The following is a 16,124-nucleotide window of genomic DNA, read 5'->3' on the forward strand; positions in this document are numbered from 1 at the left end:
GTTAAAAACCTGAGTAAAGATATGTGTTGATCATGCCAAAAGGTATGTGTTAACATGCCCTAAAAGTTTCAACTTCATTCCCTTACCGTTCCTGAAATATCCGACAAACACTCCTGACAAGCTTGAACGTGCATAGTGTCTTTTGATTTAGTTTAACCTCCCACTCCATGATAGTCACAACTTAATACCCATAGAACTTTTAAAAAAGCGTATTTTTTCTAATTAAACGGCCCTTGTATTTCAGGAGTGATTCTTAAATAATTAGTGAAATATCGAAGTTTAACGTAATGAATGAGGTATTGAGAAGGAGGCAACTCCCCCCATATGCGTAATAATTTCTGTCCGTTTTAAGTTCTAATGTAGCTCTTTACTTTCAATTTAAAAAACTTGTTTTTTTACTTAAAACTTCCTGTTCAACGAGCAAAAGTTCAAATAAATCCCCAGTACTCTGACACTGCCTGACCATGGATAAACACCGTGGTTGTGGTGGTAGCTATAACCTAATAAAGTAAAAACCACGACCCATAGTACAGATGAGAAATCTCCATTTAAAGCAGTGGCTCCCAACCGATTTTGGGCCATGATACTTACTTAATTTGTTTTTATCTTAAACCGAACTCATGACAGTTTTTTGTTTTTTTTTTGATATCAAAAATTGTATGTGTATTCACATGAAAGAAGCTATAAAGGCCATTAAAAAAGGCCTTAAAAGACCATTAACTTGATAGTTTTTTTTGTGTGGTCCTCTAGGAATATTTGATAATAATAGAAAATCTTGTCTGTGTAAAAAACTTATCATACAGTTCATGACGTTATTGCAATACTATTATGGATCTAATTCACTCTTCAAAGCATATAAATGTGGCGCCGTTCACACCAAACAGCATATTCTACCCTTGCTCTCGATTTTAACGAGTGATTTTTTAATAGTTTCAACAGGAAAAAGACCTTAGCTGTTTCTTAGCTGGATCTAGTCAAGAACAAATCTCAGGGAATCGAACAGCAGAGGGGCTCAAAAATATTAAATAAAAGAAGCAATTTTTCAGAAGATACGTGGTTATATTCTGCTAAAAGATCATCTAAGAAGTCCTTTAACCAGAAAGTAAAGGATAAATACAAATTTCACACCTGTTAATGTAGAGCATTTTTGTACCAAAGCCCCTTTGTTCACTTCAGATATTCAAAAATATCATTTTAATATTTACAAAAGGTGCTTGATATAACAGTTTCCTTTCAAATAAGCCCTTAAACAGTTCCCTGTGATGTTCCAGTGCCCTGCAAGCTTTAAAGAAAAAAGAAGAAAGAGGAGTACTACCCGTGCAAAAAAATGATTTCCTTGTGGTTCAAGGAATTTGTTTCGGCAAACTAGCATAGTTAATCCGTAGATCGTGACCCAAAAGATCTACATACTGTTCCTCCCTTTTCGAGATGCAATGTCCATTAAACCCAACACGATCTCTCACTGTTTCTTACTGTTTCGAGATCTACTCACTGTTTCTCCCTTTTCGAGATCATCGTCCATTACACCCAACACCACAGCACCGTTGCCATGTTAACAAATCATGGTTAATCCGTAGATCGTGACCAAAAGATCAACTCATTGTTTCTCCTTTTTCGAAATGTATCGTCCATAACACCCGACACCACAGCACCGTTGCCATGTCTAACCTTACTATTACGAAATATATTTGTCAACAGATCATAGTTAATCCACCTAGACGGTGGATTGACGGTGCATCTCGAATGTAATGGACGGTGCATCTCGAGAAGGGAGAAACAGTGGGATTTTATTAAAAAGTCATAAAATTAATTATTTGACATTTAAAATTGATATTTGTGTGTGTGTGTTTTAGGTTCGTATATATGTGTATTTTAAAAGAATCTGTCAAATCTTTTAAAAGTTATTGAGCCTGGATATAAATTCTAATACTAAATACCTCTTTCTACGGAAACACGATGTGAGATCTAGACAATTTAGATCTAGACTAGACTAGAAAATCTTTTGGGTCACGATATACGGATTAACTATGATTTGTTGACAGATATCTCTCGTAATAGTAAGGTTAGACGTGGCAACGGTGCTCCAGTGTCGGGTGTAATGGACGGTGCTTCTCGAAAAGGGAGAAACAGTGAGTAAATCTTTTAAGTCAAGATCTACGGATTAACTATGTAAGTTTGACAAAAAAATTCCTTTATAGAAATTCAGGGTGGACTAAAGAACAAAAGTTAAGAGCTCATATGGCACTTGTGACGAGGTCGGAAGAGCCATGAGCAAAGAGCTCATATGGTATGAGCTATAGCAAAATTCTAAGAATCAATAGATAGATTTAAGGAAAATCAGAGGCTTAACACCGGTCAGGATTTAAAATAAGAGCTCTGAGACACGATGTCGTTTTAAATATCAAAATTTATTAAGATACGATCACCGATTCGTACTTTACAAATACCTCATTTTTTTCAAATTTTTCCACTCCCTTCAGCCTCCCAGATGGCCGAATCGGGAAAAACGGCTTTATCAAGTCAATTTGTGCAGGTCCCTGACACGCCAACCAATTTTTATCGTCCTACCACGTCCAGAAGCACCGAGCTTGCCAAAGCACTGGACCCCCCCCCCCCCCAAAAAAAACAGATCTGGTTCAGTTATGTCACTCACGAACCTTGGACTTGTGCTTATTCTTCCCACCAAGTTTCATCCTGATCTCTCCACTCTAAGCCTTTTCCAAGATTTCCGGTCCCAACTCCCCCCAATGACACCGGATCCGGTCGGGATTTAGAATAAGAGATCTGAGTTATGCGATCCTTCTAAATATGAAATTTCATTAAGATCCGATCACTCCTTCATAAGTGAAAAATACCTTTTTTTCTAATTTTTCAAAATTAAACCTCCCCCAACTCCCCCAAAGAGAGCGGATCCGTTCCGGTTATGTCAATGACGTAGCTAGGACCTGTGCTTATTTTTCCCGCCAAGTCTCATCCCGATCCCTCCACTCTAAGCATTTCCCAAGATTTTAGGTTTCCCTCTCCAACTCCCCGCAATGTCACCAGATCCGGCCAGGATTAAAAATAAGAGCTCTGAGACACGATATCCTTCTAAATATCAAATTCCATTAAGATCCAATCACCCGTTCGTAAGTTGAAAATACCTCATTTTTTCTAGTTTTTCCGAATTAACTGCCCCCACTCCCCCTCTCAATAGTCGAATCGGGGAAACGACTATTTCTAATTTGACCTGGTCTGGTCTCTGATACGCCTGCCAAATTTCATCGTCCTAGCTGATCTGGAAGTACCTAAACTAGCAAAACCGGGACCAACAGACCGACAGATTTTTATATCAATTCAATTCAATTCAATCATATATATTTAAACAAAAACACATAATTATATGTACATAATCTATCAGGAAAGCACAAAAGTCCTTGACTAGGGAAGAAACTTAACTAAAGAATAATCAAACAATCAACTAACAGAAACAACGAATCAACTGGAATTATCAAAAAAAGAAAAAGAAAGAAAAAAAAGGGGGTGACGAAGTGAAAGAAAAGAAAAGAAATTTAAAAAAAAACAAAAGAAAAAAACCGAAAAGAGGAGGACCGCACGATATTCAAATCTAAACAGTATTTCTGTAACGACCCTTCACTGCTCGCTTGAAGGTAATAAGGTTATTTGAGTTCCGGATTTCCAAGGGGATTGAATTCCAGATATCTGGTGCGATTTGTTAAAAAATAACGATTTGTTAAAAAATAACGATTTGTTAAAATATAGGCAACAATTTTTAACTAGAAAGGGACTAACTTGGAACTCCGTCGGCAGTTTATTTACAAAGATTTGTGGTCAATTAGGTCGAACCATTTCTGGAGATCAATTAAAAGAAAGATTCAACCAAGCATCAACCATGGTTCAACCATGTATGGTTGAATCAATATCCATCAATATGGATATTGATCAAAACCATCAATATGGTTTTCAAGGTTTTTAAGAACAGTGTCAAGAAGACTAGCAAGGTAGTGTGAAGTTGATGTCTCCTTCAGGTTTCCAAATTGTTGTAAGTCTATAACTTAACGAATCTCTGCCTTTCACAAATTAAATAAGAAACCCTTGTACATTTAAAAAAAACTGGGGTCAAGGTGATTACTCCATACTCCAGTCATAATCCAGTAAAATCCTTCAGGTCGCCCTTTTTTTGGATTGGTCGCTAAAAACGTATAATTTACACCGAACAAAACATCATCCCAACTCTCAGAGTTAATCCAAGATCCAAAATCAAAAAGACCTTAACTTGTTATTGGGCGGTATGAAAATTCGGAAACTGATTAATTTGTTTGAACAACTAGCAGTGGTTTCAATTGTAGCATGAAATGATAGCTACCACCAAGGGGGGGGGGGGTAGTTGGAATATTGTAAAAATTTTAAGGTTGGTACAAATAACATCCAACCCGGTTCCACCTTCTGTAGTAGGGAAATAAACAATTTGTTTAAGCTCCTGGTCTTTGCACAGGTAAATAAGACTTAGTTTGTTTGCATCTCCTGCTATAAAAAAGCCGACATTTGGATACTTGTCATTACAAAGCCAAGACTTGCTTGTGGCCTGTCATGAAAATTAGTATTTAGCATTCTAGACTTTAAATGCTGCATTGGACAGATGTTTGAGTCCTGGTTTTGCTGGTTATTTTGTTTGGAACTAAGATCAGTAGTGTAACTCTGTAAGCTCAGCCTGAACTGACCCAATTCTGAATGGGTACCTGGCGAAATCTGGGGAGAAAACAGGGGAAGTCGCGCATGATTTGCCCCCAAACACACATTGCACTCCACAAAGGCAGAAAATCAGAAAGTTGGTAACTGTGCTATGAAGACCATTGGTTAGCATAAAAAATATTTGTTCATTTGTTGTTTTTTGTTTTAAGTTAAACTGTTTTAATTTTAATTAAATGCATTAATTAAAAATTAATTAATTTAAAATTAATTAATTTAAACTTAATTAATTTAATTCATAAAATTAATTTAATTAATTAAAAAATTAAATTTAATCTTAATTTAATTAATTAATTTAATTAAAATTTTGAACTAAATTAAATTGATGTTTCAGTCACCCTGTCAATACATTTGACATTGAAGATGAAGAAGAATATAGCAATACTTACATGGTGTGCTGAAAAATGTTGGTAAATGTAAATTCCCAGTGAGACACCAATAGCTGCAATAAAGAGTGCAAAGAGCCAAAGGGAAATCCAAGTAGCAACAGTCCATCTCCTAACTAGTCTATTGGCTACTATCCTTGCTTCGTCCATCTTGTGGGTCTCATTTTCATTCTCCAAATTCTTTCCCTGGAAAAATACAGGATATAATTCGCTGATTGGTTGATTGCTAAATGGTTCAGAATTGCTTGGGTTGTGTATTTTTATAGTAAAAAAAAAAAGAGAAATCACCAGTGCAACAACACAAATACAGAAACAAACCCACACCATAAAACCAAATAAAAAAAGAAGAAGAAAGGAAGACTGTTTTCCTACTGTTTACATATTTTGTTTTCCATTATGAGTTTCATTCATCTTATGTGTAAACATCTTTTTTGTATTTTCCCTGCAAATATACAGGATATAATTTGCTGATTGGTTGATTGCTAAATGATTCAGAATTGCTTGGGCAGCTTGTTGTGTATTTTTATAAATTTTTTTCTATTATGAGTTTTATTTGTCTTTTGTGTTTACAGTAGTCAATAATAAGTCTTTTACCCTTTAAAGTATAGGTACACATTTAAGGTATACATTCTGGGAAGTTTGGTGCAAGCTTGTTACAGGAGGGTACTCCTTTGTTATTGATATATCCACTACAAGAGAAAATACCTGGTGATACAGCTCCTAAGAATAAACCAGTTCTTTTTCAAGTACAAATAAGACCACCATTCAGTGATACCGGAAGGTTTTCTCCCCCCCCCCCCCCAAACAAAAAAAATAGCACCAAACACAGGGAGCTAAAGTGAGGTGTAGAAAAAGACTTGGAAGATATTCCTAAAGAGGTCTCATATTCCACAGAGGATATGGTGAGTTAGAAGGATTAAAATATACGAGCTGTAGTTGATTTATATAATAGTGAATATACAAAGCATGTTTAGTACAAAGAGCCCGGCGGCTTTGCCGCCAGGTCCCAGCACTCAGTATGTGGTAGGCTTAATATATGGATTCTTGCTATCGCTTGTCTTCTAAACACGGAAAATTTGAGGCTTGTTTGGATGTTACAACGTCCAAATGGATCTTAAATTAGAAGTAGTGCCTTTGTAAAATTACGTATTTTAATGGTCCATTAACTTTTGCCTCAGCTTATCTTTTGTCATTATGAAAGACATATTCCCAAACCTTTGTTTCTTTCAAGTTTCAGAGGGTGGGACAAAAACTCCTTCTTTTGCCTCAGCTTGTCTTTTGTCATTATTATAGAAATATCGCTGAACCTTTGTTTCTTTTCATTCTTAAGGTGGTGGGATAGACAGTTCTTTATGTTCTAACAATTTATCTAGACCAGATTTTTGAATTTCTAAGGTATGGCCAGCCTGGCGACATGCGACCAGGTCCCGGCATTCGGCACATGGCAGGGTTCTATATGTGGATTCTTACTGTGGCTTGTCTTCTAAATGCAGACAATTTGAGTCTTTTCTTGATATCGTGCCATCCAAACGGACCTTAAATTAGAAGTAGAGCCTTTGTAAAATTACGTTTTTATTGACCCTTTAACTACTGCCTCGGCTTATCTTCTTTCCTTACAAAAGACATAGTGCCAAACCTTCATTTCTTTTAATTTTCAGGAGGTGGGACAAAAACTCCTTCTTTTGCATCAGATTGTCTTTTGTCATTATTAAAGAAATATCGCCGAACCATTGTTTCTTTCAATTCTTAAATTGGTGGGACAGAAACTTCTTTATGTTCCTATGATTTATCTAGTCCAAGTTTTTGATTTTCTAGAGTATGGCAGGCCCAGCAGCTTAGCTGCTAGGTCCCCGCACTTGGCACGTGGCAGGCTTCTATATGTGGATTCTCACTGTTACTTGTCTTCTAAACGCAGACAATTTGAGCCTTTTCTTGATGTTATGTTGTCCAAATAGACCTTAAATTAAAACTTGTGCTTTTGTAAAATTACGTTTTTCATTGGACCTTTAACTTTTGCTTCGGCTTGTCTTTTGTCATTATGAAAGACATATCGCCAAACCTTTGTTTCTTTTAATTTTTCAGGTGGTAGGACAAAAACTTGTCTTTTGTCAGTATTAAAGACATATCGCCAAACCATTGTTTCTTTTAATTATTCAGGTGGTGGGACAGAAACTTCCTTATCTACCAACAATTTATCTAGTCCAGGTTTTTGATTTCCTAAAGTATGGCAGGCCCGGCAGCTTTGCCGCCGGTTCCCGGCACTCAGCACGCGGCAGGCTTCTATTTTAACTGTAAAAAAAAACACTCTGAGCAGGCATGGAAAAGGTTCCAAAGCTGCAAGTAGCAGAATTTGACAGAATTCCAAAAGCTTCCAAACATGCCAACAAATTTCACTATGCCATGAAAACTCCCAAGAAGTATTGCTACTATGCTACCCTTCTTATTCCATGGTGGACCCTAAGTCTTGGCTTTTCTACTTTCAATATCTTCAGGACACCCACCACCTTTACAATAATACTACCAAGGTTGATGAAGATGATGACAGCTTTCCAAATGATTAATCTTTTTGTTACCCAATGTCAACTTTTTGTCTTCACTTATTAATAGCCTAAGCAACTTATTTTTATTAATATGAATATTCAAACTTATTCTGGCCACCTGAACTTACAAAACCACTGAAAGCTCCTTTCTTTTGCACTCCCTTTCGTCTAGCATGCTCAAGTCTCCCACATAATCTAAGTCCAGGGATTTTTTTTCTTCTCCATTTCATTTCATGTTCTCCCATTGCCTTTCCTTTGCCTCTTAATAAATATTCCATCAAAATGATGCATGTAAATGGGGATAGGACACAACCCTGCTTTACTCTCAATTTGATATAAAATTGAGGACCACAGGTGATTAATGACTCAGCCACTCCCCAATTATTAATCAAGAGTGACGATTTGGTCACATCCTCTACCCCTACCACAACTGCACTGCTCTTCCCTTAAAACTTTGTCTACAGCCTCTTTAAGTCTAAACAATATCATCATAGTAAATAATTTACTACCTACAGATACCAGGCTAATTCCTCTATATTTACCACAGTCATTCTTATCACCTTTCTTATACAGGGGTTTAATTACGGTTTCCCATAATTGTTAGGTACTTCCCCTATTTCAAAAACTATATTCATAATTTTTAGTAACATATTTCTTACTTCATAGCCAAGAAACTGTTTTACCAAATTATCAGCACCAGGGACCTTTTTTCTTTTAAATCTTTTCACCGCTGTCACTCATTCTTCCTCACGACCTAAATCTTCCTTCACATTGAAGGTATCACAAACTTTTTCATTTTATATTTTCCTGCAACTCTATCATGATTTTGTACATTCTCAAAATTTTCAGCCCATTTATGTTTAAACTCTTCAATAATAACTAAGTGTGCCCCTATTCTTATCTTTAATTAAAACAAGTCTATATTTGACCACTCCCTCTGAATTTGTTAACATGTCAGTGAAGTATTATACTATTATGCCATCTATCAGCATATTCCAGGTCCTTGGCAATTTACATCCATGGCCTCCACTTCATGCCTTCTTAGCTCATATTTCAATGATTCTCCCACTCAGATCATTCCTGTACTAGCATATCCTCCTCTCTATTAAACATAAAGAATTTTCACTAGCTGCATTCCTAACTTTCTCCCCAAATACACCGTCAGGATCGTGCAACAGGATCTGGAACACGCTCCCAGAGCTCGTACGAAACTGCCACTCGTTTCGTATGTTCAAAGATTATGTTAGATATTTTCTAGCTAGTAAATAATTTTGTTTGTTTGTTTTTTTTTTTTTTTTTTTTTTTTTGTCTCTTTATTTTTTATTCCGGCTTCCCTTGGAGTTGATGTCTCTGGATTGAGTTGGATATTTAATTGAGTAGGTGAAATCGTGTGCTACCCTCTGCCTAGCTTGTCATTTTTTGGAGATTATTAAGGTGGGCGACTCAATTTTGTTTTTTGGTTTTTGTTTATATTTTTTTGTTGTTGGTATTTTTTTCTCCCCTGTTCTTTCCTGGCCATGGAGCCTTATGGAGGAGATTGTCTTGAAGTAATTTTTTGTTTATGGATTTTAATGTTAAATAAAGAACTCAGAACTCAGAACTCAGGAACTTCACAAAATTTTCCCCTAAAGTTATTCCATCCATCTTCTACATCTCCCAATTTTAGACTCTCCAATCAATTAATCAACTGTTCCTGGGAAATTTCTCTCAAATTCTAATTCTGAATTCTACCAACGTCATGGCTTCTCAGAAGGTAGTTACCCTTCCAATATTTAGCTTTAAGAGGAATACCATAAACATCATTTCTGAGCCACAACATCAGCTGACTGTCTTAAAGACAAAAGATTCATTATTGAATTTTCCCTGGGGACTACTTATCATTAAGCTTTTGTGATTTGATAATTAAATTTGATTGATTTCTATTGATTTTATTTGATTGATAATGGAAGATTGATAATTCAAAGAGCTTACAAATTGATCAGAAGATATTTCTTTTGAGGTGATTTTGGGCACTTTTTGTGATTTTGGTGATTTTGGGCACTTTCCTAGCAGCTATGCTTGAATGTTTTTAGGGACAATCCTTAACTGAGTTTTAAATGAAAGTTATGCTTTGTTTAATCAGAAAAACAGAAATTGCACTTTCTAATGATAAAAGATTCTCAAAAACTAAATACATCTATCTCCAACACAAAACAAGAGAAGTTACAAGGTTCTTCTAAGATTTCAGGGAAAATTTGTTGGCTTTTGCTTTTTACTTGGATTGCTTACCCAAGATCAAAATGGCAAGACTCCCCAATCAATTTTAAATAGTTTGGCCACACAAAAATCAAAAAGTTTATTATGGACAAGATAGGCTAATTCCTTATGGTATTAAATCCCTTCAAATTAACCCTAGACACTACTAGACAGTGATACCTACTTTTAACATTAATAACAGCCCTGATATATACCCTAGTATCTTTCTACCAGTCTCAGTTTACAATAACATAACCAATAAGACTAGCTGCCCATGGTAACCCTATGATTACCATGTTAACTCATTTGAAGAAATGATTTAGCAGATTCATGGTGGTTAGAATTGCGGCCACAGTCAGGACTCTTTTGTCTTAAGAGTGGCTGTTAATAGTAAATTCTTTGTTTAATTTATATGTTTTGGATGAAAATAAAAAATGTCTATGTCTATATGTCTAACTTATGGGTCTTTTTATGACCAGATACTGTATTGGTTATAACTATATTGCTATATACATAAAATTGCTCTCAAAAGCTTTTGCAGAAACAAGGAAACACCAAGCTGGGGAGAATGTTCTCCTCCAACAGAATTGTTAGCCTTTGGAACTGCCTCAGTGAAATAGCTGTGAGGACCTATATTTGGATTGAACCTATCACTAATATTTGGTACAGGATTATCGTCTCTACCTGACATATAGCCAATTTTTTCATAATAATTAATTCAGTGTCCAAAGAATTATAAATAAGCGGATTATTTTCAGACTTGAGTGAAAATTCCCTTGGGAACAGTGATTTCTCTTATCGATTTTTTCATGAACTATATATGATATAGGTCAGGATTAAGCAGTTGCAAAAATAATTATAATTTCCGATATTATAGACGATTGCGTTACGATAAAAGTGAGAGGAGAAAAGTAAGCAGAAGGGTGGGGGAGAGCTGTTTGCAAGAGCCGTGGTACCCACCGGGCTTGTCCCTTAAATTGCGGGGACAAGGTAGGCAGCCTCCAACGCTTCCCTTACTTCTCTCGCAAGTGAACCTTCAATCTAGAGAAAATGGGAATTGGCAATTGGTGCGAAAATGAACTTTTCTACAATCCTATCCTGTGCTTTGTACAGAAAAATCTTGCAAAAGGAGTTTCGCCCGATACGATAAAAGAGTACTTGGCCGATTTCTTCGAGTCTTCTTCTCTTGGTGAGACCCGTAAATTGCTTTTTTTAAATCTTTTTCCGAATGAAGTCCCATCGAAGCGCGTAGGAGCCAATGCTGCATTAAACTGTGCTTCGGACATTATTTCTTCGCTTGTAAAGTGCGATTCCCAGAACATAAAGCTTCCAGACTTTGTTATCAAATGTCCCAGCGAAGTGCCAATGATCCCTGTCGATGCCTTCAGTACCCTCAGTGCCAAGGTGAATTCTTGCCTTGAACAGCTGCGTGATATTGCGTCCAAGGTTACAGAGGGACAGTCTAAGCTTGTAGCCCCTACTCAAAATACGAAAAAACCATCCTACGCTGTCGTTGTAAGAAACCCACCCCCGGAGCTCAGCGACCCTATCCTTCGCATGAAGAAGCTCGAAACGTTGGATGGTCACGACGGAATCATAAGTCTAAAATCTAAGCCACATAGCAAAAGCTGGGTTGTGATGGTACGCGATAAGCGCTCAGCCGACTCGCTTGCTGAAGCTGTTACTAGCTCCATCCCTAACGTTGGAGCCAGAGTGATTGATAAAAAGCCTTTAGCTGTGGTCCGGGATATACCCCATAATTATTCAAGAGCTGATTTGGAGGCCTCAGTGGAAGGACTTATTAGTGCTAGTCAAATCGGCGACTCTCGTACTTTTCGCCTCGAGTTCGTCGACAAAACCGCTCTGAATGCGGTTCTGGAGTCGGGAATCCGTATTGGATATGAAATTTTTCGCGCTAAGCCCTTTCAATCCATTCCGCGTCGATGCTTTCACTGTCAAAGTACTGATCACCTGATTGGAGCTTGTCCCAGCTCACCAGCACATCCCAAGTGTTCCAGATGTTCTGGCCCTCATGTGAATTCCAAGGAAAAGCCTTGCCAAGTATCACCAAAATGTGCAAATTGCACTATGGAACACGTAAGTTTTAGCCTGAAATGCAAAGTTCTCCGATCGGCTCTCAACAACGCTAATAAATGAATGCTCAAACTCCGTTTAGCTTTGTTTCCCTTAATATTAATGGTACAAAAGACAAGGATCTACTGATAAGTGAGCAACTTGAAAATGATATTGTGGTTCTACAGGAGCACCTTCTCTCTAAAGTGAATGTTGATAGCCTAAAGCGTTCTCAGACCCATTATACCTTCTTGAGAGCCGCCCAAAAAACCCGTGGAAGACCATCAGGAGGTCTGGCCATCTATTTCAGACACAAGACTCAGCCGATATTATTGCAAAGCGACGCTAACATCTTAGCGATAAAATGTGGTGATACCGCATTTATAAACATTTATTTCCCCTGTAATAAAAAGACTGTGCAGTCATTGTCTAGTTTTTCACAAGCATGTAATCGCCTACGAACACTACTTAGCGACCTTTCAAAACAAAATACCAAATGGGTTCTCGCCGGTGACATGAACACTGACTTATTATCTAATTCCGACCGATCTGAAATCTTTCTCGATTCACTACCTGGAGGATTCCATCTTGCTGATAAAGATCTTCTATTTACTTATATTCACAATCGTGGTGGTCTTACTTCCAACCTTGATCATGTAATTGTGTCAGATTCAACTCTACTTTCATCAATAGTTCATGTGGAAGACTCTAAAATCGACGACGATCATTTACCAATCACGTGCCAACTATCTTGCTCCATGGCGACCTCTGTGCAACGTAACTCTCCCAAGTGGTTCTCAAAGTTAAATTGGGAAAATACCAATGTTCCACTTTATGTATTGACATTGTCCCAGTTATTATCATCTATTAAAGTGCCTTTCCACTTATTGCAAACATCTGTATCTACAACTTCAACGCGGATAGATATCAACTCGTATTATCAGCAAATATAGTGTTCTGTCTAAAGTCTGCCGCTAAAACAGCTGTACCCTCCGAGTGCGTGCGAACGGGTACTCGCAATCCCTTTTGGAAAGTTGATCCTAAAGTGAAGATAGCTAAACAAAAAGCCAAGTTCTGGCTCCGTATGTGGATAGCCTGTAATCGTCCTTCTTCTGGTTCAGTACATCAAATAAAACAGAAAACCAAACGAGAGTACAAATATTCCCTGCGTAGAGCGAGACTGAATGCCTGGGATGGTCCTTGTGACAAGAAATCCTGGGATCGTGTTATAAACAGTGTTAAGTGTTCACCTCCAATTAATTCGTCTCTTCGGCTATGTGACTTCGTTTCTCATTATAAAAATATTTTGCTTTCGTTTAATATTAATCTCCAAAATCATTTTACAAAGCTTGTAAACTCAATCCTCCCAATTCGTATCAACCAATCTCAAGTGTTGTCGGTGGAATCTGGTGTTATACTCCGAGCTCTTATGCAAGTGAATAAGTCTGAGTCTCTCGATAGTGATGGTCTTTGCTTCAAGTTTTTTGCTTATGATTGTCCTGAACTGCTGAAGCATTTGCAATTATTGTTTCAGATGTGTTTGGCACAGTCCGTTGTGCCAGATAGTTTTTTGTCCGGTTGTATATCTCCCATAGTCAAGAGGGGTAAGGACCCCAGTGCTTGCTCTAATTATCGTCCTATCACTGTGTCTTGTTTTGTTAGTAAGCTATTTGAATATGTACTGCTACCGGCCATTAACTCCAAGTGCAATTTTACACCCTTCCAGCTTGGTTTTAGAAAAGGTATGGGCTGTTTTCAAGCTCACCATATTGTGGGTAGGCTAATGAAACAAGCTGTTGCTCAAAAAAGTCCCCTGTATTGTTTGACTGTTGACATATCTATTGCTTTTGATAATGTAATTCATTCAAATGCTTTGTTTTCTCTAGCAGCCTCGGGTGTTAACCTTTCTATTGTTTCCGTGCTTAAGTATTTGTATGCTAATTCTTCAGTTAGGGTGAAGTGGAATGGTACGGTAGGGGAGTATATTCCTGTTAAAAAAGGCGTTAGGCAAGGTGCCGTGTTATCCCCGAGCATTTTTAAATGTGTTTTAGCTTCATGTCTCCAACATCTTCAACCATCAATTTTTTACAATGATAATTTAGGCATTAGTCACATTGCATATGCTGATGATGTTCTGCTTCTTAGCTGGACAAAAAATAGTCTAATTACCAACTTCTACCAGCTTTCAGCTGCACTATCCACAGTAGGCCTTTCAGTTAATGCCTCCAAATGTGAGTTTTTGTGTTTTGGGAGTCCTCCACCAGCATCACCTCTTTGCTTGGGTTCTTTAACTATACCATGTTCAGCAAGTATTAAATGGTTGGGTCTCTATTTTTCCACCTTACTTTTCTCTACTTGCTCCGCTATTACATCCAATCTGCTGAAAAGTATACGGGTAGAATACGTGAAAATTTCACCAAATCGTGGTCGGTATAACCAAAATGGACTATGCCATCTTTATTCTAGTTTTTGTGCCCCTGCTGTTTTTTATCTTTCTGGTTTTGCTTTCCTCCTTCGCAAGAAGGATACAAAGAAAATACGCTCAGGATATTTTAAGTATTGCAAGTATTTGCTGCGTCTGCCTCGGTGGTATCGGAATCATACAGTCGTCTCTAAATTTGACATTGTTGATGCGCCCTCGCGACTGAAACATTTATCTAAAGATATATGTTTTAAAACTCGGCAAATGGTCGGTGTTTTTGACCCTCTTTGGCCATTTTTTGATTGGAGGTAATTTATTTATGTTGTATGTCGTTATGCTGCTATGTTATTTATGTTGTTATGTTTTTTGTCTTGTTTTTTCTTTTTTTGTGTGTTTACTCCACAGTTTAATGTACTTTGTGGGTTATAAATAAATTATTATTATTATTATATATAAGCATGGATGCATTGAAGTTGTTGGTGGATAGAGAGTGACTGAACAAACCACAGTGCACTTCTCGGAATGCCACAAACAACACACCTTACTACCATCACTAAGCTGGCATATACAAGATTTGGTAAAATTCTAGTTAATTGACTTCTTGCTATCTTTGAAAGGGTTTAGGTTAGGAAAATGAAACTTTCAGGGATGGGTCTACAGGCTAAAGTATGTCCTGAGAAGGTATTTTAAAGTACCCACCTCCACTCTTTCTCCCTCTAGAGGGCCCTAAAATTTGCCTACATGACAGGCAAATTTATACCTATTGAAATATAACCTATTGAAATTTTGACAAAACAACATTTTGCCTTAATTTTCAGTTACCAGTTGCTTTTTCTCTGCCTTTAGTTCTGAAAATGCAATTCCTGTTATTTGAGTAGAGTTTTGAGCCATATCAATGTTTTTTTTTCAAAATTTAGGAAATGTATTTGCATATCTTTAAAACCTTATAAAATGGAATTGAGCAAAGTCATGAATCTGAAAACAATTTTGTTGTATTTCAATTAAGCAGAAGATCTATTTTGCAAGGTTTCACATTTATAACACACATATTTTTAAAGGTCATCAAAGGTCAGGGCCCTCTAGAGGGAGGAGTGGAGGTAGTTGCTTCAACATACCTTACCGGGACATGCTTTAGTCTGTAGATTTATCCCTGAAAGTTTCATTTTTCCTAACCTAACCCCTTTCTGAGATAGCAAGAAGTCAATTAACTAGAATTTTGCCCAAGGTTTTGTTGTATTACTAGTATGCATGATTAAAGATAAGAGGCATTACCACAAATAAGAGTCAAGTTCCCCTCCAATCACCTTTAACCCTTAAAAGGGCACTAGAACTTACAATTTTTAATTAAATGCCTCATTTCAATACTCCATAAAACACCATCTATTGACAATTACTTTGATCTGGTTAGGCCAAGAACTTTTCCTGCCATCCACTAGTATCTTCTTGTCTGCCTTATTTACTAGCTTAACACTAGGCACATTTCTAATCCTTTCTCAATATTCTACTACATGTACTATCTTGTATATAAACCTATATCTCCCTTTTGCAAGGTTTTGAGTAACTAATAACAAAAGTGACCTTTTCATAGATGTCTAAGTTCCTGTCAAATAAGTTGCATTGAATTTCACCTCTGTTGTAAATACTGCTTCTGTAAAAAACTGAAAAAAAAAATATTGGAAAATTTTCTTTTGTCATAAAACATTGCCAAAATGGTTACTG

The 16,124-nt window shown here is 37.0% G+C and overlaps 1 protein-coding gene across 1 annotated transcript in view; it reads right to left on the minus strand.

Moving 5' to 3' along the window:
- Positions 1-16,124, minus strand: part of LOC136040362 (uncharacterized) — a 35,784-nt gene that overhangs the window by 932 nt on the left and 18,728 nt on the right. The window contains exon 2 of the mRNA XM_065724613.1: positions 5,139-5,321. Within this exon, the coding sequence (XP_065580685.1) occupies positions 5,139-5,321 (183 nt within the window). The remainder of the gene's footprint in view (positions 1-5,138; positions 5,322-16,124) is intronic.

This window comes from Artemia franciscana, chromosome 20, assembly GCF_032884065.1.
Source record: "Artemia franciscana chromosome 20, ASM3288406v1, whole genome shotgun sequence".
Taxonomy (NCBI): Eukaryota; Metazoa; Arthropoda; class Branchiopoda; order Anostraca; family Artemiidae; genus Artemia; species Artemia franciscana.